The sequence below is a fragment of the Lepidochelys kempii genome, chromosome 7 (genome assembly GCF_965140285.1).
Source record: "Lepidochelys kempii isolate rLepKem1 chromosome 7, rLepKem1.hap1, whole genome shotgun sequence".
NCBI classification, from domain to species: domain Eukaryota; kingdom Metazoa; phylum Chordata; order Testudines; family Cheloniidae; genus Lepidochelys; species Lepidochelys kempii.
In genome coordinates, this window is record NC_136386.1 from 41,222,200 (window position 1) to 41,249,541 (window position 27,342).

The 27,342-nt window shown below is 43.2% G+C and overlaps 1 protein-coding gene across 1 annotated transcript in view; it reads right to left on the reverse strand.

Annotated features, from left to right (window-relative positions):
* Positions 1-12,969: 12,969 nt before the first annotated feature.
* NOL8 (nucleolar protein 8) overlaps positions 12,970-27,342 on the reverse strand; it is a 79,537-nt gene continuing 65,164 nt past the window's right edge. The window contains exon 17 of the mRNA XM_073352343.2: positions 12,970-13,061. Coding sequence (XP_073208444.1) covers positions 13,059-13,061 — 3 coding nt within the window. The 3' untranslated portion in view covers positions 12,970-13,058. The remainder of the gene's footprint in view (positions 13,062-27,342) is intronic.

A 27,342-nucleotide genomic window follows, 5' to 3' on the forward strand; every position in this document is an offset into this window, starting at 1 on the left:
AGCCATGTTAGTCTGTATCCACAAAAAAGAACAGGAGTACTTGTGGCACCTTAGAGGCTAACAAATTTATTAGAGCATAAGCTTTCGTGGGCAAGAGCCCACTTCATCAGATGCATAGAATGAAGTGCGCTGTAGCCCACGAAAACTTATGCTCTAATAAATTTGTTAGTCTCTAAGGTGCCACAAGTCCTCCTGTTCTTTTTACCTCATAAAATCACTAATCTGACTACTAGCCAGCAATCCCACGCACATTCACAAACTTCTTGACCACATTATGCCCGTTCCCAATTTTTCCAGGAGTGAGGTTGCACATTACACCCCTTCCCAATTTTCTTCCTCTTATACACAAATTTAGAGGCAAAATGTTGAGGTAAATCACAAAACTACTGACAAGTTTTATAAGCTGTAGCAGGCGTACAGGCACTTTTGAGTCTGAATAGACAAGTCTCAGCTTGTTTCAGTCTTTAATCACTGTAGTTTACTAGGACATACATTTTGCTCTGATATTCTTCCTCTTGATAACTGGTTTGATTATTTTAGTATTTGACGAAGTTTTCCATAAGATTAAAATGACATTTTTAGTCCTAACGTTATGGATGGGGGAGAATGGTACATATTACCTGTTGTGAAAGTGTTCCTCTTGTGACTCACACAATGAGTGTTATACAAGCACAAGTACACGCATTGTTAAAGTACCACTTAAACTAAATGAATACATGTTTTAACAGCTTTGAAAAATAATAGTTTGGGGGATTTTCTGTATGATCAGAAAATCAAATTTGTTAATTCGTGAGAAAGACATTAAAGATGCCAAGTTGTTTAAATATCCAGACTCACTTCCCCATTCCTATTTTTCAATGCTGCTGCATTACTAATTTTTTTTAAATATTCAGGTTCCAAGCACACATGAGCTTTATTATAGAGCTCCTAAACATGATTTTGTTTTTGAACAGAAGACGCTATGGGCTTCACCATCTTGAATGCCAATTAAAAATATCACAAGAATGTGGAATTTTGTAAAGACTATAATTGGGAGTTCATTGTAAAATATCTATATGCCTAATATGAAGCTTATGCACCCGTTGTATTCAATGGCAAAATGGGAGCAAAGACTGAGCCCTACATCGACAATATTATGCTAAAACAACATTAAGGGCTCAATTGTGGCTTGCACAATTCACTCCCCTTGCTGGTCACTATACAGGGATGGTTGGAGACCTGCTCAGTCTAGGCAGGGAGAATGGACATGGTAATATCAAAAAGTGAGCAGAGCTTCAGCTTCCTTAAGCATTAATTCAAATTGCAAGAAGAAAAGGAGAGGGACAAAAGAATACATTACTACTACCACTATATTCAATCCATTATAAATACAGAAATAATATTACTTGTAATCACTCAAATCATCTCAGCAAAAAAGTTCAACACTTACCACCCAAATTAAGGTAACAACATCAGCACAATCTCATATTGTGCAAGAAATGTAATAAATATTTAGCTCAAAGAAGTAATTTTAAAAATGCAAGTACCACAAAAATATATGAATTTCAGAATTTTCTGAACAAATCAATAGCCTAAAGATTGATCCAAAAAAGAATTCAAATTTAAAATTTTATAGAAACATACAATATGTTACAATGTAGTTTATATTAAAAAGGACTTCCTTTATATCTACAGTACTATTAAAATTCAACTTTATGAAAAAATGTATCTTGCTGCCGCATTCATATCAACCAGACCCTGTTTTTAATTTATATGAACTAAGTTAAATTCCTTCTACTCCTCCTGCCAAAAAATTAAGGTGATATACACCTATAACATTTGTTAAAAAACCACTTAATTTGAACAGCACTATTATTCCAATGGGAATTGTTAGGACATCAATATCTCATTAGTTATTACTAGGCTGTCAATTAATCACAGTTAACTCACGTGATTAACTCAAAATTAACTTATAACAATAGAATACGAATTTAAATTTATTAAATATTTTTGAATGTTTTTCTACATTTTCAATGTTGATTTCAGTGACAACACAGAACACAAAGTGCACAGTGCTCACTTTATATTATTATTTTTATTACAAATATATGCACCGTAAAAATTATAAACAAAAGAAATAGTATTTTTCAGTTCATCTCATACAAGTACTGAAGTACAATCTCTTTATCATGAAAGTGTAACTTACAAATGCAAATTTTTGTTTGATTACATAACTGCACTCAAAAACAAAACAGTGAAAAAACTTTAGAGCCTACAAGTCCACTCAGTCCTACTTCTTATTCTGCCAATTGCTAAGACAAACAAGTTTGTTTACACTTATGGGAGATACTGCTGCATGCTTCTTATTTACAATGTCACCTGAAAGTGAGAATAGGCGTTCACATGGCACTTTTGTAGCTGGCATTGCAAGATATTTACATGCCAGATGTACTAAACATTCGTATGCCCCTTCATGCTTCGGCCACTACTCCAGAGGACATGCTTCCATGTGAAGAAGTCTTAAAAGAGCAACACTCCAATGTGGAAACTACAATACCCGCATCACCAAAAAATAAAATCAACCTTCTGCTCGTGGCATCTGACTCAGATGATGAAAATGAACATGCGTCAGTCCTCACTGCTTTGGATCATTATCAAGCAGAACCCATCATCAGCATGGAAGCATGTCCTCTGGAATGCTCTTTTAATATCAGGCATGTGCTGTATATTCCTAAATCACACAGACAAGGCAGAGTTTCAGCTGGCCCTTACACAGGCATGGAAGGAGCAATGAATGTTTTCTTGAGTCTAGAGATTATTCCCTGCTAAGAACACCTTGGAGGCAAGGCACTCCAAAAGGGTCAAGGAGGAGGTGAGAACTACTCAACCTACCCCACCTTGCCAGTGGTCAGTGCAGCTAGGCAATGGTGTGCATGCCACTCTGCCAGGCAAGGGAGCAAATGTTGCTTCTCCTTAGGGATGCATGCACTATTGCCAGCTCTACGCATTCAAAAATCATGAGATTTTTCAAAAATAATAAATGTCTGAGTTTTCTTATTTACCATCAGGTTTTTGAAGCTTAAGAGGGAAAAACACCTGCCCTAAGTCCCACATTTGTAGGAGTATTTAGGTGTTGCTGCACTCGATGGTGTAACACCTAACTGAGTAGGAGTCTGAATTTAATTTCCAAAAGTGATTTAGGCACTTAGGAGCCTAAAGCCCAGTGGCTGTCTGCATGAGCTTCTAAGGGTCAAAATCCAGCCTCAAATACACATGCAAAATGTGTCCTTCCCAATGGCACTTGCAAGGGATTCCCCTTTCTCTCTACCACCTTCAGGTTGGGGTCACTGCCATTCTATCCCTCTTCATCTCCCACTCCATCATTATCCTTTGGACCCCCTTAGTCTCCTTCTGCACCACTTCACTCTTCTTCCAGCTTCTCATGTTACTCCATTCTCTAGGGTTGTCAGATGTCTGGTTTTTGACCGGAACAGCTGGTCGAAAACGGACCCTGGCAGTTCCGGTCAGCACCACCAAGTGGGCCATTAAAAGTCTGGTCAGCGGTGCTGCAGGGCTAAGGCAGGCTAGTCCGTATCTGTCCTGGCACCGTGCTGCACCCCAGAAGTGGCCAACATGTCCGGCTCCTAGGTGGGTGGGCCACGGGGCTCCGTGCGCTGCCTCTGCCCCAAGCACTGGCTCCGTACTTCCATTGGCTGGGAACTGCGGCCAATGGGAGCTGGGGGGCAGTGCCTGCAGATGAGAGCAGCGCATGGAGCCTCCTCGCCCTCTGCGCCTAGGAGCCGAACCCGCTGGTTGCTTCCAGGACACAGCACAGGGCCAGGGCAGGCAGAGAGCCACGGGGCTCCGTGCGCTGTCCCCGCCCCAAGCACTGGCTCCATACTTCCATTGGCTGGGAACTGCGGCCAATGGGAGCTGGGGGGCAGTGCCTGCAGATGAGAGCAGCGCATGGAGCCTCCTCGCCCCCCACGCCTAGGAGCTGGACCTGTTGGTTGCTTCCAGGGCACAGCACAGGGCCCCACTGCGCCGCTGACTCTGAGTGCCCGTGGTAAACCCATTCCCCAATCCTGAGCCCCAACCCCCTGCCCCAACCCTGAGCCTCCCCTCCAAACCCGGAGCCCCCTCCTACACCCCAAACCCCTTATCCCCAGCCCCCCCAGAGCTGTCACCCCCAGCCCAGAGCCATCACCCCCTCCCACACCCCAGCCCCCTGCCTCAACCTGCAGCCCCCTCCCACATTCCGAATCCCTCGGCCCCACCCCACACCTGGAGCTCCCTCCTACACCCCAAACCCCTCATCCCCAGCCCCACCCCAGAGCCCCCAACCCTTGCCCAGAGCCTGTACTCCACCCCACACCCCAATCCCCTGCCCCAGCCCAGAGCCCCCTCCCGCACACTGAACCCCTCATTTCTGGCCCTACCCCGGAGCCCTCACCCCAGGTTAGAGCCCTTACCCCCTCACTCCTTCCCACACTGAAACCCCCTGCCCCAGCCCGGTGAAAGTGAGTGAGGATAGGGGGGAGTGAGCCACCAAGGGAGGGGGAATATAGTGAGTGGGGTCAGGGCCTCAGGGAAGGTGTGGGGTAGGAGGTGGGGCCTCAGGGAAGGGGCGGGGCTAGGGTGTTTGGTTTTGTGTGATTAGAAAGTTGACAACCCTACCATTCTCCTTAGTCTCCTCCTGCCCTGCACATCTCCTTGCCCTCCCATTCCCCTGCAACCTTTATATCAACCTCCTGCTTCCCCTCTTAGACCATGTCTACACCAGCAAGCTTACAGTGACACAACTGTACCGATGCAGCTGTGCCACTTTAAGGTCACTCATGTAGCTGCTCTATGCCATAATTAACCCACCTCCAATGAGCGGCAGTAACTATGGATTTCGTGCTGTCCAAACTGGCACTTCTGTCTGTGTAACTTATGTCGCTCAGAGGGATGGTTTTTTCTCATGCATGAGTGACATAAGTTATACAGACAAAAGTGCTAGTGTAGACATAGCCTCAGTTTCCGCAACCACCTTCAGTGTCTCCACTGCTCCTCATAGTCTGTGTCCTAATAGTGTCTTGTCTAGCCCTGCAACCACACAGTGGCAGCCATCTGGCCTGCGGGCATGGCTTTGGTCTCACTGAAAACAACTGGAAATGGTAAGACTGCTGTTGAACATAAGGAAATAGCAGCCATCTTGCTGGCTTCAGCCCAATTGGCAGTAAATAGACATGGTGGCCATTTTGAATAAGGGAAAATTAATGAGTTTGTAGCTTTTCATTGCATTTTCGTGTGACAGGTAAAACACACCTCAAAATCACTAGTCTTGAAATGAAATAGCAAGAGTTGGTAACACTGTCACATTGAGAATTGTTTCCAGTTCTCCCACAGCTGGTTTAGTCCATGCAAAAAACTCAGATAGAAACATTAGTGTAAACCAAGAACAGGCTTAACCACTACTCCATAGTCTAACCCTGAACAAAGCAGGCCTGCACTAGTGCTTCCATCTCCATACACCAACACTTTGGACCAAATTCAGCCTTGGCACAAAGGCAACTCCCACTGAAGTCAATAGGAGCTGTATCTGCACATGTCAGGACTGACTTTGTCCCTTTATGCCTGGGGCTTTCCTTCGTCTGTATTTCCCAAAAACCTGCACTGTTTTTTTGTTTTGTTTTTTGGCAGAGGAATGTTGGTGGAGGAGTATTTATTAAATAAACTATAAAACGCTTGTCTCTTAGCTAGCCCACCTCTTAGAGGTTTGCACAGCAGTTGTCTGTACCACTTCCATTCTGGATTGGCCTTGCCATTCAGCTCTTTGCCACATCTCAGTGCAGTGAGAATAACTGGGAGTGTTAGGAAGCTGATAGCTCCAGGTGGAGACTTAGAAACAGATATGGGAAGGAAAATGTTTCCTTCTGAGAATAAACTGATGCTTACACTAATTATTTTTTCTTGATTTATTCCTCACAAAGTAAAATAACTACAGTAATCAGGAATTAATCACTAATCATTAATCACTCTATCCCACATACAACATTTCACAGCTGACTTGCTGCATTGTATAAGGGTGGAGTGACAAAGGAAAGGTGGATGTAGTAACCGGTACTGGCTATTTTTGGCATCATAATACCAGACTAGCTGAGCCAATTATATGATCTGGTACAGCAAAATGCAAAGTTCCTCTGACACATATTAATTTAAAAATGGCTGCTCAAACCCGCTCATTTTTATTTATGATAAAAAGTCTCTTGTTAAATGAGCTAATTTGTGTTAAATTAATTTATATTGAATAGCACAATTAAATCTTTAATTGCTACTGGGACTACAGCATAGATATTTGTGTAATCAATTTTAGAGGTAAGGAAGGTTCAGCTTCAATAATTTTGATATTTCAATGATAGCTGTGCTTTGCTTTCAAATACTAAATAGGCAAAGATAAGCCAGGCCATGGCTTCATACGCCCAAATGTAACCTCTGCTGGGCATACTTTAAATGCATAACACAACACTTCCATCATCTGTAACAGAGAAAGATAGAGTCTGACACACAATTTGGCATGAGCATTTATCTATTTTTAGGGCTGCACGACTGTGCAGGACCTACTGCATATGTGCACAGAGAACAGAACTTTGAACCAAACTGTTTTCTGATGTAGATGTTTGCAATATACTGAGAGTCTGAAGCTACTTTGTCACGGAAGTAGTGGGATAAATAGAAAAAGAAAAAATGTCACCACTTATACACTTTTACTATTAGTAATATTTTGTCAATACCTGAGGCCAGAATTCTCCTCCAGCAGGAAACAAGTAATTTCTACTGAATTCATTGGGAGTTACTTGTATGCTGGGAGGTTGGGGATGGGGGTGGGAATAAGGCCTCTTAAAGTGCTGGCAAAGTGGACTAGCTATATGTGTTAAAGGTCCTTGCAAAGGTGGGCTAGCTACAGTGTTCATATCTCAGATACATATGGAACCACATCATCATTCTTGTTTATCTGATGAAAACTAGCCACTATACATTTGTGCACAATCACAGTAGGTAATGGGATATAATACACATCAATCTGATCTCGGAATTGATCTCTTCTTGTAAGATTAAACTTTTAAAAATAGACTGACCCAAGCCTCTTTGACACGCTCTCGGCACGCCCAGAACTGTAAGCCAGTGTGTTACCCCTTTGTGTCAGCAAGAGAGAGCTTTGCTGGAGCTTAGACTGTATGTCAACTCGCCGCCACACTAGTCTGTTCAGCTCACCAGCAAACTCCTTGAGATTCTGCCAGGCTAAACCTTGCCTTGCAGATAATATTCAGTGAACGCCAGTTCCCAAGTTTCCGAGATACACCTCTCTGTAGTGTCCTCTCCCTTTGACTCGACTGTCACAGAAATTAAGTCCACTGTCCACAAAGATACAGCACACACAAACTAGCCTGTTAGCCCAGCCCAGGACACACTATTTACCTTAATACACATAGATGGTTTATAGTAAAACTAACCATAACTTTATTCATAAAGAACATAAATTAAAGTGACAGTAAGAAGGAGAAAAAGAGACAGGTATGGTTACAAAGCAAAAATAATGTGTTTTCTAGTGCATAACACTTAATTCTAGCAAGCTATTTCTTTGCCTAAAATAGTTTCCCACTTACATCAAGCTATCAGCAACTCCAGCCCTTCAGGTAGGAGGATTCACCTTTCACATAATCAGTGTGTGCTGTTCACCTTGTCCCCTAAGTGATGGCTAACTAAGGGGTTCTCTTTCTTCCTTTTTACAATCCAGAAAACCTGTGAAATGTATTCTTTGAAAAATAGACCCAGACAAAGTTCCTCTCCACTCCTAGCTCCCTAGTTCCCTCTTCCTCAAGAACCACTATCATCTCTTTTATATCAAGGGTGGAATTAATAAGCCATTCCTGCCACAATGAGCCAGCAGAACTTCAGCTACCTCAGATAGGGTTACATTTTTAAGTTATTACGTTTTCTATTAGTTATTTGGGATGTTTAAAAACACTGTTTTTAAAAGGATAAACTTTACTTGTAGAAATCCTGACTTTGTTGCCAGTGAAAACCACAATGAACAAACTCTGATTGCAACTATGGGCCCATATATGCTATAAAAGCTGAGCTGGGGGCCCAAGTTACCACATGGTAAATCTCCTAACATACCAAAAACATAGTTACCTTAGTTGTTATATTCTTTAGTATTTAAAATTACTTTTTTGAACACACACAACCTTCAGCTAATGTCCTTGTGATGGGATTCGACTCACCACTGCGGCGCCTCCTGCTGGCTATCCTGGGGATTAGTTCTGTATGTCAATGCACTCTCTTCTGTCTCGCCACCATCACTTCTGCTCCAGGGACCCATGTCACTCTCAGAACCTCAGTGTCCTCTTCAATGACATAGCCCTCTGTCTGTGCCAAGCTCTGTGCTCCCCCCTTCCGGGGGAATGTTGCAGTCCCTTAGTCCAGCACTTCCTCAGTGGCGAATGGGGGCAGGCGGCGGGGGAACCCGGGCCCGCCCACTACTCCAGGTCCAGATGGCGGCTGCCTGAGGCACCCCCTCTGACTCTTCAGTAGGTTTCCCTGGACCACTTCCCCACAGCCCCAGCACCCTCTTTGCCCTTGCCTCAGGGCCTCAGCCTGCAGATCCCTGCAGCCCACCAGGAGCTGCCTTTAGCTCCCCGGGTCTCTGCCTGCAGCACTGCTCTGTCCAGGGTGCTTGCTGCCTTCAGCCTGCAAGGCAGCCCTTCCACCTCCCTCCTCAAGCTCCAGGGAATGACTGAAGCTGCTCTGTATGGCATCTGTACCTACATGGGCCTGCCCGAACCTGGCTGCTCCTATAAGCCCTTCTGTGATTGGTTGCCTCTGCACAGCCTCCCTAGGGCTCTATTAACCCCTGGGAGATCCCAGTGTGGAGCAGGTGCCCCATCACAGTTCTGGATTTAAAAGTCATGTTATGCATATGGAACAGTGCACTATTAAATCTCGAGCCATATGCCTCAAGAAGAGCCATATAATTAAGGAACAGGACAGGGAGTCAGGAGATGTGAATTGTATTCCCGGTTCCTCCATGTATGTGATCTTGGTCAAAACCAATTAACCTCCATACTCCACTTACAGGACTTCACATGGTGAGGAAGATTTTTTTCGTAAGATATTTTGAAGTAGTATCTTCTCTTGGTGCTGACTAATACAGTTCTTCAGAACCTCCTACATCATGTTACTTTGGTTCACAAACAGAGGCATAGTCTACACTACAAGTTAGGTAGTAAGCTGTCTTTTGTCAATCTAGCTGTGGAAGTGTCTTCACTTAAATTTGGCTCCCATTGTCGTAAATGCCTCTCTATGCTGATTTAGTAACACTACCTCCCCTAGCAGTGCAGAGTCACAGTTGATATAATTAGGCTGATGCAGTGTCAGTAGCTTTCAGGAGCCATCCCACAATGCCCCACAAAACAATTGATACAAGCACTCCTGGTGAGGATGAGCATCGCCAAGAATGCGCACTCACAAGCAATTTTGTAACTGCAGTTGCTGTATGCTAACGTAAGTTAGGTCAACAACATTTTGTAGTGTTGACCTGGCCTCATTAGCTTACCACTAATGTCACCATGGATAACTTTTAATTCCAAAATATCTGAGCTTTGCTTCCATCCCCCTCCTGATCTTTTTGGCCATTAAAAAAAAATCACTGTATAACTTATATTAAAATAAATATCCCTAAAACTAAGAAATCAAGCTGTAACATCACATTAGCAGGCAAAAATATCAAGAAAATAGCACAGTTCATGTACCTGGCCAGCACTACATTGACAAACAGAGACCTCAAGAAGGAAGTGACATCAAGGATGGGAAGGCATCCACAGCATTTACTTAACTTAATAATTTATGGAAATCAAAGAAAAATAGCATCAGAAAAAAAGCTGAGAATTTTCTATGCAAACATAACCTCACTGCTAGCATACAGCTGTGAGAGCTGGATATCTACCAAAACAGTGTTAAGAAAAGTTAGATGCCCTTGAAAATAAATGCTGTTGTAATAATTGGGCCTACAAGTATACCTGAATTGTAAGCTTAACTGTAAGGAAGTTTATAAAGTGTCACAATAAACTATACCAGTAAGCGTTAATGGGAAAAGGTGCATAAGGAAAACAAAAAGACTAGATTAGTTTAAACAAAAAAGCCCACTAATATAACTTAAGAACTGTGTAAAACTCATGCCTGGTAAACCATAGAAGTGTGGAACCAGTAATTAATTAACCCAAACTGGTGTGCTGGAAATTAGGCCTAAATAATGGACAAAATAATAAGAGGATGGGCTATTATGCCCATCACTTCTTTTTGGGGTCCTTAAAAATGACTTTTGGGAGAAAAGTTGGCTACCACAACCCTAGCTGGCTGAAAGACAAGAAAAAGGGAAGGCGTGAGCTTCACCATCATGGCTGTCACCCCACCATTTCCGGGGACCCCATGATCCAGTGTGACACTATTGTGCCGTCTTTGTCCTGGATCCTGAGAGATGTCCTGACCAGACTGGAGCAGAGAGAGAGCGAAAGAGACCCAGAAACACCACCTCTTCCCCTGGCTTCAGCTAAATCCTGAACATCAGCTGGGTTGTGAGATAGGGTTGCCATGGCTCTCCCACTTTTTGAAAGTAGACTTGCCTGTTTCTACCGTGGGCAATGGGCTCCCCCACCCCTGCCCCTCCTCGCGAGTCCCCAGCCCCAGCCCCACCCCTGCAGCCAGGCTGGCAGCTGGAGCCAGGCTGGGGAGCCCAGGCAATGGGGGGTGCCACACTGTGGACCCTCCACCTGCCCGGGGTGGGAGGACTGAGAGCAGCCCCTGGCTCGTGTCCCTGCCCAGGGCAGGTGGAGGCTCTGCAGCTCTTACCATGGCCGGGCTGCAGCTCTGAGGCCCCGTCTCCCGGCTGGAGCCGGGTTGGGGTAAGAGCCACTTGGGAAGCTGTGGGGAGCTGCAAACCCTCCACCTGTCCTGGGTGGGGACCCACAGGGCAGGGAGACAGGCCAAGGGCTGCTGTCGCCCCCACCCCAGGCAGGTGGAGGGTCTGCGGCTTCCGACCTGCTCCGACTTCTGGCCCTGGCCCCTGCACTTTTGGGAAGGCTCCACCAGAGCTTCCTGGCAATGTGTCTTTTTCCTTCCCTACCTTATTTCTTCTTGTTCCTATTTCTCTCTTTCTTTCCTTTTTCTAATAAGAGCCTGGCTTAGCCTGCAAAGACTGTATATTTTACTATATTGCTGTAAGCCGGTTGCTATAAAGGCAGCTAAATTCAATGCCCTAAGCAGCCTGATACTGGTTACAAGTTTGCCAGGTCTCAGAGTGGCTGATAGGACCATGTGCTATGCTGTGTATTTCCAGCAGTGAGGTTACACGTGAGTCAACACTAGAGACAGAAGCTTCATTTTTTATTGTTTGCCTTCCCCTTTTGTATCTTGTTTGTCTTGTTTTTTCTTCTAGGAAACAGGAAGAAACTTTAACAGCAGCAGCAACAACAGCTCCAGCCCATTTCAACTAACTACTTTTCTTTTTCCCAAAAGGACAATTATTGCCATCTAAAAGACCATCAGACAAGGGGAACTTTCCTTCCACAGACTCTCTCTGACTAAAGGGAAAGGGAACAAGAAATGTTGTTAAAATGAAAACCGTACTTAATATTTTACATTTCAAATGCTTTAACTGTTTTCCTTTTATTCCTCTTTCTTTTGTAAAAGGTTAAAAGGATTTTTAACAATGTGTTTGCCATAGTATTAAGCACAGTAGTAATGATGATCAGTGACAGGGTCACGTTAACACCTTTATTCCATCTAAATTAACACAACAGTGTCTATTAAAGATTCTGGACATTGGTTGGAAAAACTCTCATTACCAACAAAGAGATCTGAGAAATCACCAACCAACAGCTTGTTTCCACCTGAATCAGAAAGAAGCACTAAACATATTTGGGACCTATTTTCCAAATGCCAACACACAGACTCCTACATGGAAATCAACTGATGTGAGGAAACAAGGGCACCCAAGAGAAAACTCATGAAGGACTCTTAGCAGGGAGGGCAGAAGAGTCATTCTCAACATCAAAGTGCAGATGGAAGCAGCAGCAAAAGACAGAGAGGAATGGAAGAGACTAGTTTCCACCCTGATCACCAACATTGTCACAGGAAGAATGCATTAAAAAAAGTTAACATATTTCTTGAGAGCATGGTATCCTCCATCTCACTCAAATTCTCACTACCCAAACGTGGACAGCTCTTGAAACCAAGCTCCGCTTTTGGCTGTTATCTGATCAGGACAGGAAGCAGCATTGTAAGCTTCTGAAGCATTGCCTTGCCAATGTGCCTCCAGCCTGGCCTGAAAGGTTTGTATCTCTATGGGTGAGAGGGTAATTCTACCTCTATGCCTAGTTAGTCTATTATGCTCTCTCTGCTGACACTGCCAATTGTAATGGTGTTTTGGGATGTGAGCATCTGTCTTCAAGGAGCTGGTCTAAGACCAATCAATTCAATTCACTATATGCTGCTGAAGAACTTGACCTACACTTAAAACTCAAGGCAAAAGGCTCAATATATTCCACTTGAACCATCCAGTCTCCTGACTGTTCCTGCTACTGACCAACAGAATCTCACCGAATGCCAAAAATAAGATGGTGAGAAAAAAGGGGGGGTTTGACACAACTGTGTCACACTGTTAAGGAGGAAAAGGTTTCAGCTTTACATCGGAATAATCCATATCCTCTAAAGGCAGATTGTGCCTTTTTCCATGGAAAGGCAGAGGTATCCACGTAACACTTTCACATCTCTATTTGCCATAAGGGGTACTTTCCACTTATGTACGGTTTTTCCCCATTAGCAATAGCTGCTGAAGTTTTAAATTAGTTTACTATTATAATAGCAACTGTGAGTAAGTGGCAATTAAGCAGGCATGAAACACTTTAAAATCAGGTCTTATACTTACAGTTCTTACTCTACCACAAAATGTTCACTCACTGCTAGATTCTTTGAGTATGAGTATTTTCACATTGATGTGACTCCACTGTCTTCAGTGTAATTCCTCCTGATTTACATCACTGTATGAGAAAGGAGAATCAGGTATATATTGTACAGCTGTCCCTAGTGTAAAACTACTACATACTGGTTGCCATTCCATTACAAACTCAGAGCCAGAAATACCCCATGGAAATACTACAGGAAGGCTAATGTTACTGGAAAAGCTCCAAGCTCCCAAGGTATCATATAGTCATGATGGCTTGAGTTTGCCTCCATGGAGAGCAGGGACCAGACCCTCCAACCATGAATATGCCTAGGTGCAGCAGTCTCTTCAGGCCCTCCCATCCCATCTCTCCTCTGGGGTTTGAATCACAGAGCAGGAACCAACAGGAATCACTACTAATGGGACCACTGTAGGTTTGCCAAGTGATGATGCCGCAGAGACAAACTCTTTTACGGTGCTATCCCTACTCACTCACACATCCCATAGCCAGAGAACCTCAACCATCAGGAAAATGGGTTTTGAAGAGGTAGGAGAAAAAGGGACTAATGCCACTTAGGCTCAGGTCTAGTTCCTGTAAAATAGAATTGTTCAGACAACATGAAAAATCAAAACTGAGCACTTTCTTAGGGATCTACATTTATACCTCTCTATGGTATAGCCTGAAAAATTTGGTGTTTCTACCCATTTTAGGTTTAATCTGAAAGCAGGTTTATAGCATATTAAGCATTTTTAAAAACTGATATGAGATATCTCTGGGTGAGTTTTCCTCTGTGCCATCATATTATAAACATTCACACAGAAAGTATGGATAATGCAGTCTATAAAACTTGTATTATTATTTGAACTAATGAACTGTTGAAGTCAACTGAGAGCTTTTAAAAATAGCTTAGCTTCTGTACCACTTTGTATTTGGTTATCGGTTTGGCATAACAGACTATTGTAAATTGTTCCATACAAACATCGCAGTGCCTCTATAATTAGCTCTGAACTGAATTTGTCTACCTCTTCTACCTATTTCTATGTGAATGGCTCATCTGATCAAGGAAGGCTTTTAAGCTGATACTCAGGTTGCTGCCATGACTCGATGATAAAGAGGCTGGACAATTAAAAACCTTTCTATGGTCTCTGCTTCAGCCCCAAGTTGGCACCCCACTGAAATCCTTCCTCATTTGCCTAGCCTTTATGATAATGTAACAGGCATGGCTCATCACAAACAATGCCACATTTTTCTGCTGGGACCATTTGGACACTACTATTTGCCTAATTATTGCTCTATCTATTGGCAGCCATGGATCCTTTGGTGACGCAGACATTTTCCCGTGTTTGGTCAGCTAAGTGGGAGGATTCGTGAAACCTAATATGTTAACAATGAGCTAAAACAGCAGCATAACCACCAGGGCCGGCTCTAGGTTTTTTGCCACCCCAAGCAAAAAATTTGCCACCCCAAGTTCAGGTGGGACTGGGGCTCGCAGGCAGCGCTGGAAGGGGAGGGAGTGATGTCACCTTCTCCCAGCACCTGCAGGGGCTTTCCCCCCTCCCCCGCCTGGCCATGCAGAGAAGCCGCAATATAAGGGGTGGCACAAGGCAGCGTAGCAGCCAGTGTGCAGATGAGGCGGCGCAGCCCCGGCTCCTGGCAGGACTCGCCCTCTCCTCCCCAGGTAGTGGCTGGGCCCTGGCAGCTCAGCACCCTGGGGCTGGGGCTTCCCCTTCCTGCTGCAGCCGGGGGCGCAGCGCCCTCACCCTGTCTAAGTGGCACAGCTCCGAAAGCGCAACTGCCCCCCAAAAAAGGATGGCCAGAACGCCACCCCTGGATATGTGCAGCCCCAAGCACATGCTTGCTTTGCTGGTGCCGAGAGCCGGACCTATAACCACCATCTGAAACAGAGAAGTTTATTAGAGCACAAGACGTAGAGCTAGGCTACACTAGTGCTGTAAGTCGATCCAAGTTACGCTAGTTCAGTTACGTACACTCTCCCCTTGACATAGCTTCCGTCTCTTGGGAAGGTGGAGTACAGACATCGACGGGAGAGCACTCTCCCATCAACTTAGTATGTCTTCACCAGACTCGCTAAATCAACATCGCTGCATCGATCACAGCAGTGCCAATTTACCTGGTAGTGTAGACATGGCCTTAAAAAGAAAAAATAACAGCTCAGCAAAGGCTTTTTTTTGTTGTTGTTGCTATTATGACATTTGATAATAACAAAGAAAAGTATTAAATCAAATAACTTTTTCCCTTTTTCTTTCAGAGCTGATGAAAGATACCAGACTAACAGCAACTAAGGAATAAAAGCCCTTAGTTATCCCCATCACAGGTAGTGGTCGTATAAGCTTCGCCGCAGTGTCCCAGCACATGTATCAACTATGAATTAAAGGGATCACCTGTATGGGGTTAGCAGGGCGATGACCCTTTTTATTCTCTAAAACAAATGAGTACTTGGCTTCTGTTGAGACTGCTAAAAAGGGTGCCAAATGCAACAATGTGTTTGAGTTGTGGACACTGCTCCAATAGAAACTAGACAGAGACAACCATCTTATTTACCTAGGTCAAAAAGCCTACAACTTTCAGTTATTACCAACCAGGTCTCAATTACAGGCACACCTCCATATCCCACTACTAATGTTGTAGATGTGTAGTAGAGAAGTAATGGAGTCTACAATTTCCATATTTAAAAAATCCATTACTTTAGACAATGTGGGACCTTTTCATGAGGTGGGTAGATGTGACAGTAACAATGAACTCTTTAGGCTGCTGCATATGCCAACATTATTTAAAATATGTAACAGGAAAGCTCTGGGAAGATTCCATCCATGTTTCTAATCAAGACATAACCCAAGAAGAGGCCCTTCCTAAACTGTTGATCTCAAGTTGTATATTGGGCCCACTGCATGCTGGGACAGGACTTTAGAAATTAACTTGTGTGAATATAAACAAGTTAAAGAAAGCAGATTAATACAGTAAGTATCCTTGGATACCTTGCTGACCCATCATTTAGAATTCCTACCCTTTCCAAAGTTTGTCGTACTACCCTGTTTTGTTTGGTCCAGCCTACAGGTTGCAAGGCCAGTTTCAGGATGTTTAAAAATACATGATAACAAGTCCTAATGTTACTTTTTGCCCCACAGGACAACAGACCAATCATGGAAACTTTGCCTATGGGATGGGAGCAGGGGTTAGCCAGAATGCCCAAGCTGGTAGTTCTATGAACTACAGACAGGACCCAATCCTGGTCTTAATTGGTGACATTTGGAATTTGGCCATAGAATTTTCTAGGACCCTTAAAATTCTAAATACGTCTTGACAGTCAGCTAGAAGGCATTTGAATAACTAGCTATGGTCATTATCTATAGAGTTAGTGTATACTGGATCACAGATTTGCAGTCTAAAAATATTCAGTAGACTGATGAAAATGGGTTAAATTAGTTATTACTGACTATACAATGTTGTTTTAGCCCAGGATATTAGAGAGACAAGGTAGGTGAGGTCATATCTTTCATTGGACCAATTCCTGTTGTATTTTGTCTTTGTACTTTGTCTTTAAAGAACAACATCTGACTTGGCAGAGTATAATAATTCATAATGTTTTGATGGGTGAAGCCTTGATGATGGGGAAAGTGAAGGGAAAAACAGAGTAGAATTAATGTTTGAGGAACCAAGAGAGTGGCTTATCAGATCCTTACCCTCTTTGGGGATTTAGGAAAATACAGTATGAGGACTTTTTTATATGCAGAGTTACTATCACATGGATATTAAAGAGGAAGTATTTCTACTGTACACAGTAGCTTGGTATTTTACAAAGAGTCCCTCTCAAATAGGTAATATGAGAACCCCCCGTTTTTAATAAAGTAAAACAACCGAAGGAAGTGTGCTGCAGCAGCACAGGGAGGCAGAATCCTCAGCTGCCACACATAGGATCCAGCCGTTGGGAGTCCACACCCTGTCTCAAAAAAACTCCACCTGCTGCTATGGAAATGTGGGCCAGGGAGCTTTGCATTGTTTAATTTAATTTTTCTGTCCCTCTTGTCCCCATCCTTTGGCTTTTTTCGGTGGGGCAGTGAGGGAAGGAGATCTGTACCTGGACTGTTTTTCATTCATTGTAACAAAGCAAGGAACTTTATCGGCCTGCTACTAATAATCATAGTCACAGCATGATATTGCTAGACTGCACTGGAAGTCAGTGCTAAATAGAAAATATTGTTACTGTTTGTACCCAGTAATAAGTGCGGCATCACTACATCAAAGATCCTGTTTATATCAAATTAAGCCCTTTGGCTAAAATATTGTAAATTTTCATTAGAACACACACATTTAAACGAAGGACTTTTCTAATCCATGGCATGCCAAGATTCCAGCTGTGAATTTGTCAGCAATCACCCAGCAGTAATATCAAATTTAATAGGGACATACAGTTCAATCTGTTTTTCTTGGCACATATCTGCAGATGGAGAAAATCTAGCTAAGAAATTGTCCCCATTATTGGAACCCAATATAGGATCAATAAGAAATAAAACATGGTCACTTGTTATTTATATTAAGGTTTTGTTTATACTAAAATATCTGTATTAATTGAAGCTGAGAGAGGCTAGCATCTCCTGTTTGCCTTTTATGGAAGAGAAGCAACATTTGAACAGTACCTTGTTGACAAGTTTAAGCAAGCAGTTACAATTCTGCAATTGCTTACAAAACAAGTCTGTGACCTTGCTTTGTTTCTAATCCAATATACTGTAGCTATATGATGCATCAATGGCTCAGCATCATCATGTCTTTAATGCTGAGGGCATATGTTTGGGTGTCACTGAGATAGAATGAGGCCATTCATTTCTTCTATCCCCCTCCAGCTCCTAAATAGACTCTCTGAAATCATCACAACAGACGGGGGAGGCAAGTACCCCAAGGTCTTCAACCTTACCCAGACTGAGTCAAGTTGATCAGATAGGTAGATGTATCAGCAGGGAAGCCAAATATTAGTAAACTTAAATTAGCAGTACATTATGGATGCACAGCGTTGCAGATGTGCTAGCTAAGAGGGTAATTAGGAAAAAACCCATTCCAATTAACCAAATAACCTTACATGATAGCAGTATTTAAACCCGTTCTCCAGCGCACATCCCAAGTAACCAAGTGTCCTGTTTAAGTGACTGACAATTAAGTCGATTATGTTATATATTTATACTAGCTTTCCTTTCTGTCTGTTTCTGGAATTATAAAGTGCTCTTGTGAGTACTGTCCAAAAGTGAACACCTGTCAACAGTAGGCTACATGGTGTATTTTATATATTAGCTAATGCATTTTAACTAGCATGTTTTAAAACCCTACTGTAGACAGAGCAAATTGTACATTAACACACTTTATCAAAAAAATGGGTCTTCCATTTTCATCTGAATACACAGGATTCAGAAGCAAAATGCTGACAGTATAACCTTCATTACGGTTAAGTAATCTCTCCCCTCCACACACACTATATAACCTGCAGTTTCAATGAGAATAATTCAGATTCTCCTTGTTCTGTCTTCATGGCAAAGACCTACCGTTAGTCCTTAAGACAAGGTGCAGACTTGTATCTTGCACTTCTCACTTCTTCCCTTTGAGTCTTAATCTAATATAAATCTTGGTTCTCAAGCAGGTATAGATAACATATCCTCCCCAGTGCCATTTCCATTTGTTCTGACAATTTCCTTTTTTTTGAGCTCCTAATGCATTAGTGAAGAAGCGCAGAATAGTGCAAATACATTATTCTAAAAGCTTTTTTTTTTAACAAATGCTACAGAGTTTCAAGCATGCTGCATTGAGTAGATCCATTCCTCTGAGCTGTTTACATCTGGGTGCCCATCTCCTCCTCATCCCTGGTGTACGCCTGAAACTTGTCTCCTTCAGTCCAATGTCCAGTTCCTCAGGGAAACGCAAGTGTAACTAACAAAAACTAAACACAATCATCAACAACTTCTTAAATATCAGGCCAAAATCTGCCCAAATCTTGGCTTTGGAAATACATTCTTCCTGCTAATATTTATGTTATTTATTCATCCATCTATTTTTATATGCAAGAAGATTCTTATCCCAGGATCTATGCATCCTGATAAATATTAAAAATACAAATCATGACATAGAAATAACCATTAAAGAAACTCTAGAAAAACACCAAATCCCACAAAACTGAGCCCATCTGAAGAAAGCATATCTAAGATCCCCATCCCTGAAGTCCCCACAACCTTCTTCACAACCCATATGCTTCTGTTCTTTCCAAATGTCTGTCCAAAAAGACAGGCTTTGCAGCATGCCCTCTAGCTCACCATATAACCTTCCTGTTTTACAGCCATACAAACTTCCTGGACTCATAATAAACGTCCATTTATTATTTTGTAAATTTGATGCTGGTCTAAGATTAACAGTTTTAGATATTGGAGTTCTGATTCTGATGGACTAGATACAGTATAGGCAATGGTAGTGAATGTTTATTCAGTACTTCTCTCTCGATCTTGACTGTTGGGTTGAGAGGGAAGCCCAGTCTCCAGACCACTCTGTCCTCTGCTGCAGCTAGGTAGTTAGTTATCCATTATGGGGGTGACTTTTGGGATGTGGACCCCTATCTATCTAAATGGATCTATGGCCCTCATCATCCTCACATCTCACAACTGTTAATGTTTATGCTCAGAACACCTTGGTAATGAAGATAAGTATTATCCTAATTTTAAGAGATGGAGAATTGAGACACTGGGTATTTTAAATGACTTGTCTAAAGGAATACAGGAAGCATATGGCTGACCCAGGATTTGAACCCTGATCTGAGTACCAGTCTAATGTTCTATCCACTATTATTTGTTTGAATTATGTAGAAGCCCCAGTCACAGACCCAATTGTGCTAGGTGCTGTACAAATTCAGAACAAAAGATGGTCCTTCCTGCTCCAAAGAGTTTACAATCTAAGAATAAGACAGCAGATCACAGGTGGACCAAGAAAAAGGCAGAGAAGTTCAGCACAAACACCAATGAGACAATATTAGTCAGCACTACAACATCCTTCTTCCCCTATCTACTAGGATATAAACTGAAACCATGAAGGCCATGTATATGCTACAAACTTTGGTCAACACAAGTTATGTCCAGTGGTGAGCTGGAGCCGGTTTGCACCGGTTTGCTAGAACTGGTTGTTAAATTTAGAAGCCCTTTTAGAACTGGTTGTTCCGCGAGGGACAACTGGTTCTAAAAGGGCTTCTAAATTTAACCGGCCAAAAGTGGCACCTTAAGCACCGACTCCATGGATGCTCCAGCCCTGGAGCACCCAAGGGGAAAATTTGGTGGGTGCAGAGCACCCACCAGCAGCTCCCTGCCCCACCCCCGGCCCCAGCTCACCTCCGCCTCCACCTCCTCCCCTGAAGGCACCGTCCCGCTCTGCTTCTCCGCCCCCCACCCCAGGCTTCCCACGAATCAGCTGTTTGTGCGGGAAGCTGGGGTAGGCTAAGAAGCAGGCTGCGGCTTCCCGCTCAGGCCCAGGGAGGCAGAGGTGAGCCGGGGTGCGAGGAGGGCTGCCCGCGCCGCAGCAGGTAACCCGGGGGGGAGTGCAGGGGAATCACTCCCCGCCCCAGCTCACTTCCGCCACGCTCAGCCTGAGCGGGAAGCCACGGCCTGCTTCTCAGCCCTCCCAGGCTTACCGCCGAACAGCTGATTCACAGGAAGTCGGAGTGGGGGTCGGAGAAGCAGAGTGGGGTAGCGTGTTCAGCGGAGGAGGCGGAGCGGAGGTAAGGTAATCTGGGGCCAGGCACCGAGTGGGGAGCTGGTGGTGGGTGCTCTGCACCCACCAAATTTTCCCAGTGGGTGCTCCAGCCCCGGAGCACCCAGGGAGTTGGTGCTTAAGGTGCCACTTTTGATGTGATCAGTGGGGGAGTGGCCGCTCATCCTGCTCCCCCCCAGCTACGCTCCACCGCCCCTAGGAGCCAGAGGGACCTGCTGGATGCTTCCTGGGAGCTGCCCCAGGTAAGCACCTCTGGGACCCCCTATCTCGCCCCCCGGCAGGGGCAGAACGGGGTGGGCACCCACTACGGTGGCCCACGAGACCCTCTTGCCTGGTTCTGGCAGTCAGGGGACAGGGGAGGGGGTTGGATGGGGCAGGGATCCGGGGGGGGCATCAAGGAACACGGGGGGGTTGGATGGGGCAGGAGTCCCGGGGGGCGGGGGTGGGCAATGGCTCCCTCGTGGGGTGAGGAGGGAACCCATTGTTAAGATTTTGGCAGCTCATCACTGGTTATGTCAGCATAAAGCTGCCACAGTTAGTCTATCACTTGTGCGCATGCACACTTGGCATCTTGCATCAGTGCTGCCTGTACTCAGCAGTAGTGCTTATGTTCATGCACAGGGTGGTGCACCATAGGTAGGTATCTCCATGTGCAACCTACCACCATCGAGTGCGCTGTCTTTGGAATGTTTTGGCAATGCATGGGGAGACAGAAATTTGAGTCATGCAGCAGGGACTGGGAGCAAGGGGTCAACTTTCCATCCCGAAACTATCTCCATCCCATAATGTCATCTCTATCCCATAATTTTTGCGCTTTTTTTAGAAATCCCATGAACCCATGTAACCCTCTTCATTGCCATCTCTGACAGAAGCATGGACCTGCACAGCTCTGCACTATTGTCATAAGCGCTGCAAGCAGAGGATGCATGATCCTCCATTAGTTGCAGAGCCATGAGAAGAACCAAATCAGTGGGGAACATGACAATTTCTTGAAGGGCTGTGGAACATAGCGAGAACCAGTTCAAGGATGTTGGTGGCATTCATGGAGCTGCTGCAGATGGCAGAATGCTGCTTCTGGGCCCGAGAAATGAGCACTGACTGGTGGGATTGCCTCGTAATGCAGATTTGGGATGATGAGCCATGGCTGCAGAACTTTTGGATGTGCAAGGTCACATGCCTGAATCCGTGTGCTCAGCTTGCCCCAGTCCTCCAACGCAGAGACATCAAAATGAGAAATACACTGACAATGGAGAAGCAAGTGGCAATCGCACTGTGGAAACTTGCAATGCCAGATTGCCACTGGTCAGTGGGAAATCATTTTGGAGTTGGAAAATCCATTCTGGGGGCCCCTGTCATGCAAGTGTGCAGGGACATTAATCGTCTCCTGCTACCCAGGACTGTGTCTCTCAGCAATGGGCAGGACATAGTGGATGGATCTGCAGCATAATGGTTCGGATTTGCAGCCAAACTGCAGTGGAGCAATAGATGGCATACATATCCCTATTTTGGCACCAGACCACCCTTCCACAGAGTACATCAACAGAAAAGGCTACTTTTCTATCGTTATGCAAGTAGTGGTGGATCACCAGGGATGCTTCAGCAACATCAGTATTGTCTGGTCAAGGAAGGTGCATGATGCTCACCACTTTAAGAACACAGGATTGTTCAGAAAGCTACAAGCAGGGACTTTCTTTCCCAATCAGCAGACTACCATTGGAATGTTGAAATGCCAGTAGAGATCCTGAGGGACTCAGCCTATCCCTTGCGCCCCTGGCTCATGAAGCCATACACTGGCCAGCTTGACAGCACCAAGGAAAGATTCAACTACTGGCTCAGCAGGTGCAGAAAGCACTTTTGTTAGTCTGAGGAGATGCTGATGTTGTTTACTCACAAAACTGGGTCTCAGTGAAAAAATCCCAATGGCTGAAGCTGCCTGCTGTGTCCTGAATAATATCCGAAGCAAATGGGGAAAAGCTGCTGCCGGGATGGAGGGCAGAAGTGGAGACTGACTCTGGCTTGACCCTTGGTGTGGCTTTGACCTTTGGTGTGACTTCTGACTGTGACCCAGGCTCTGACCACTAAATCAGACTGCCTTGTTATGATCCAGGACATAGTGGGTGTCGTAAAACAAACAGACATACTAGTGTGTGTGATGGTATGGTGTACGTGCTAGTGAGACCAATAACACTAGTGTACATCAGCCTCTGAGTTTTAATATTCATACTTCCAAAGGCTTATAAGCCGACCATAAACAAAAATCAGCAAACTGCCTTACTCAACTTTATAGCTGATTTTGATGTTATCTCCCAACCCAGAAGTAAGGATTTTAAATGTTTCTTTGGCTTTCTGGAAACTTAGCATTAAGCTTCAATCAGGCTTTTGAAGGGTTTTTTTTTTTTTAAATTCTAAATAGGGCAAGGAGACACACAAATACTCTTGATCCATTTCCATCAAAGAGTTGGATAATTTTGCTTATGGTTGATCACTATGGTGGCTTTCTGTGTCTTAGAGGTGCATGCTCACTAAAGAGAAAGGTACAAGGAAAGTTGTACAACTTAAAAGTCCTCAGGCAATGAAGTCTACCCTACAGCTCCCCAAAAGCACAAGCCTTCTCCTTTGTATCTTACTGTCAACTGCTACCAAGGGATATGGCAAAGAACTGTCTTTTACATAATCTCCTTACATCCTGATGCCCTTTCTGAGAATGAAATGAAAATTGAAATGCTGAACTGCCTTAAGTAATGGAAAAGTTGTATAGAACTGAGAGAATTTTTTATTCATTTCTATGGGCAGTTCAAAAATATAGAAAAAATGTCAATCACTGTTACGGAATTCTATAGGATGGTTTTGAAAAACTACATAAAGTTATTTTCTATTAAACTCTGTTGGTAAAGTAATCTCTATGCAATGTTATTTTACAAAGCCTTACTGGTTTAATCCTTACCAAATTCCATTGGAATTTCAAAAAACTGTAGAAAGGATATGACTGTCAATTCAGTAGGTTCAGTAATCTCTATTCAATCTTATTACATTTCTACAGAGCTCTGTTTAATCTGTTTCCCAAAAGGGTGTGGGCCACAGATTTCTCTCTCTAGAGCTTCAGACCAGCCCTGACAGGTATTAAATGTTTACATTTTGAATGTGGTTGGTTGTTTTCCCGGACTTGACATGGCTTTTTTAAAATGCACTGCTGCACTTTTGAGGCACCTGTTTCAAAATGTTGCATACCCTGAAATTTATACAAATATATCCCCACATGTATTTCTCTATCCAGCTTTGTTCTGTCTTGTTTTTGCACAGTGTGTTTGTATTGCTGAAATATGAGGAAGTAAAATAAGACTAAACTGTCCTAATTGCTCTGGGAGTCATTTCTGTTGCAGAGCTACCTCCACGGTCCAAACTCTAATGCAGGTAATCACTTAAGGCCTCAATATCACTATTTTACCCAATACATTCATGTACTGTACATGCAGCCAGTACACAGAATAAGAGCCTGTTTTTGCTTCCATTAACTTCAGTGAGAGCAGGATTAAGCCCTAAATCTTCCCTTGTGTTATAAAATTACCAATAGTGCAGCTCAGTGGTTGTTCTCATTTATTCCTCCCACTCTTTGGAAGAGAAGAAAAAGCAGATTCCTCTCATAGTGATTGGGAACGATAAGCTAAAGGTTTGTGATGAGTTAGAGTCAGCATTTTAAACATGTTGAACACATGTATTTTAAGTTTCTAAATAAGGGGTTGCATACTTTAAAAATTTAAAAAACCCGAACATATCTGTAAGGATGTAGCTAGAGTAAAACAGTATTGTAACCATTACAAAATATACCTCAGCTGAACATAAGATACTGGTAACCCCAGACTCACGTCTAATAAATTTATTGTAATGTAAGAAATCAGTATGGCCCCTATTCTACAAACACACACCTAACGAATCTTATGCCTTTGAGTATTCCCATTGTACTCAAGCATTGCCATTTTTCAGAGTTAAACTTTAACTAGAAATACAAGGTTATTTTTTAATGAAATAAATTCCATCCTGTGTGACAGAAAGTAACGAGCTGTCCTTTCCCTTATATAGTAAACAACACCTTTTGTAAGACTAAGCCTTTTCCAAAAGTCCTGAAACCTTTTTCATTTAAATCACTACTGTAGATGAAAGATTTAAATTTGTATGTCTGTTGATGTTATAAGGCCCCACTTTTTGACTGTTTACATCCACTCTTGGTCTACACTACAGAGTTAGGTTGCCCTAAGGCAGCATACATCAACTTAACTCTGTAAGTGTCTACACTACAACTTTGCTCCCACTGATGTAAGACACCCACGACACTGACCTAATAACTGCTAGAGGCATAATGCTTAGGTTGATGTAGTTAGGGCAACGGAATGGTCTGTGTAGATGCTGCATTACTTACATCACCTTTTGGCTGTCAGCCCTGCTCAGGGCACACAGCTGGAGCCCCAGCCCTGGTGGGAAAGGGAAGGAGCTCCAGCTGTCAGTGCCCCACACAGTTAAGTTGGTGGAAGTGCTCTTGATGAGGATATGCACTGCCAACAGAGAGGGCGTTGTGTGGACATGAACCACTGCAGTACTGTAATTACTGCAGTGACTGTATGTCAACCTAACTTAGGTCAATTTTGTAGTGTCAAAAAGGCCCCAAAGTGTAGAAGTAAAGCTACAATCCATCTGATCAGCTCTAGAAACCACTGTGGTCCAGAATAGAAGGGTTGATTCTTTATGGAATTATCATTGTTTACAGTACCTATAAAGTAGCTTGTTTTACTTAAGAAAAGCAAAGGAAACTTAAATAATTGCAAAAATAAATCAATCAATATGGAAATAGACATAGAAGCGTCTCCTTTTTTGTTGTTGCAATTTGGTATTGGTTTAAATACTGGGATTGGGGATGGCTGAGCCTCATGGAGCTAAAAGGTGTGTGAGGCCCTCAAAATATATTTGTAGGGGGAGAGAGTTAGAGAGTTTGCAAAAAACTAATTTGAGTTCATAATCTTTTTTTCCCTCTGCTTTAAGCATCTCTGTTTTTAAATGGAGAATCCATTTAAATTAAAAGGGGTTTCATACCAAACGAGAAGTTTGTACTATGTATTACGGACAAGACCCTTCCCAAGAGCTAGGTTCGCACAATGGGTGCCATGTATATGCTATATGGAATAAATACACAGATTACTCAATTAGTATATTTTATTTTGCTTCCTCTCCCCTCTTTCTCAGAGTGTCTCCTACTGAGAACAAAAGTCAGTAACACTAGAGAGACAGTCAAATTTCCAACCCACACTATTCCAGTAGGTTTGGAATTACGCAAATCAAGTTTGTCCACGCATAACTGGAGTAAGAACATAGGCTTAGAACATGAGATACATTCTTACATTTTTGTGGTTTGCATAAGCTCTTTCCATATTCTCTCTTTAATTAATCACATGTGACTCGCTTTTCACTTTCTCCCACTAGTTACCTAATAATGATGTTTCCATTGTGAGCTTAAAACATGAAACAAAGCAGAGTTTTAGAATATTGCTCTACAGTAACCACCATCTACAGTAGGGGTTCTCATCCTTTTTCTTTCTGAACAAGAGGAACACCACAAAGGAGACAGGACAGAGTAAGTAACATTTTAGGAACAGCAAACAAGGTTGCAATTAGTCATCAAGTTAGGCTGTCTGCACGCTAGCCTTCTTTCTAAAAAAGTTGCCTCCCACCTTGGCTCACATTAGGGCAGCTACCATATGTTGCCTCTGGGTAGTGCTAGTGTTTGCACAGCCCCTGGTGTTTTAGCCATGTGGCCTAACCCTACTCAAAGCCACCCTATACAACACTGTGGAGAAAATAAAATGCTAGTGGCTCCTGCTGATACCACTGGTGGAAAGCTTTTCAGAAAAATATCTTGTGTAGACAGAGTTTAATAAGGGTAAGGAACATTGCGTATCCCTAAACAAAACAGCCAAAACAAAATGGGTCTGACACACACATGCCTGAAACTGCTTCCTGAGAGACACCTTGTATACACTGGTATCAGAACCATATTAGCTACTACTGTTTAAAGCTGTTTGATGCCATCAAGATTCAAGAATACCAGAATGGAAGAGATTTATTTTTGTCATACAACTATACTTTAAGACAGTGGTATACACTACCAAGAGATTTCAGCAATCTCTAAAATACAGTTACCTGTGCAACAGGAAACACTGAAACTGTTCAACATTACGCAGCAACACTACATAAAAAATGCAGGACAGAAAGCGAAGAGGAAAATCATAGCCAATTCAAAATGCAAAGGAAAATTAGGTCAGAAGAAGTGGCTAACAATTTGTCCTGGACACTAGTGTAACATCTCTTTAAGTCCTAGAAAAAGTGCCATGGGATCTTTAATGACCACATATGGACAGTTGTTTGATTTCCTCTCTTATCCAAAAGATGAAGCTTTCAACAGCACAGAAGACATTTTGACAAATGGTATACATTGGTATATGAGGCGTGGTTTTCAGCAAGTTTGCAGATGACTGAAGGAATTTATTTTGCCCAGAGAGACTTATCTAGAGCTAAACAGAGTAGTTATTTTGCAAAATCCTTAGAAGAGCCTTAGGTGAATTCTTGGTGCATGTTTCAGCTG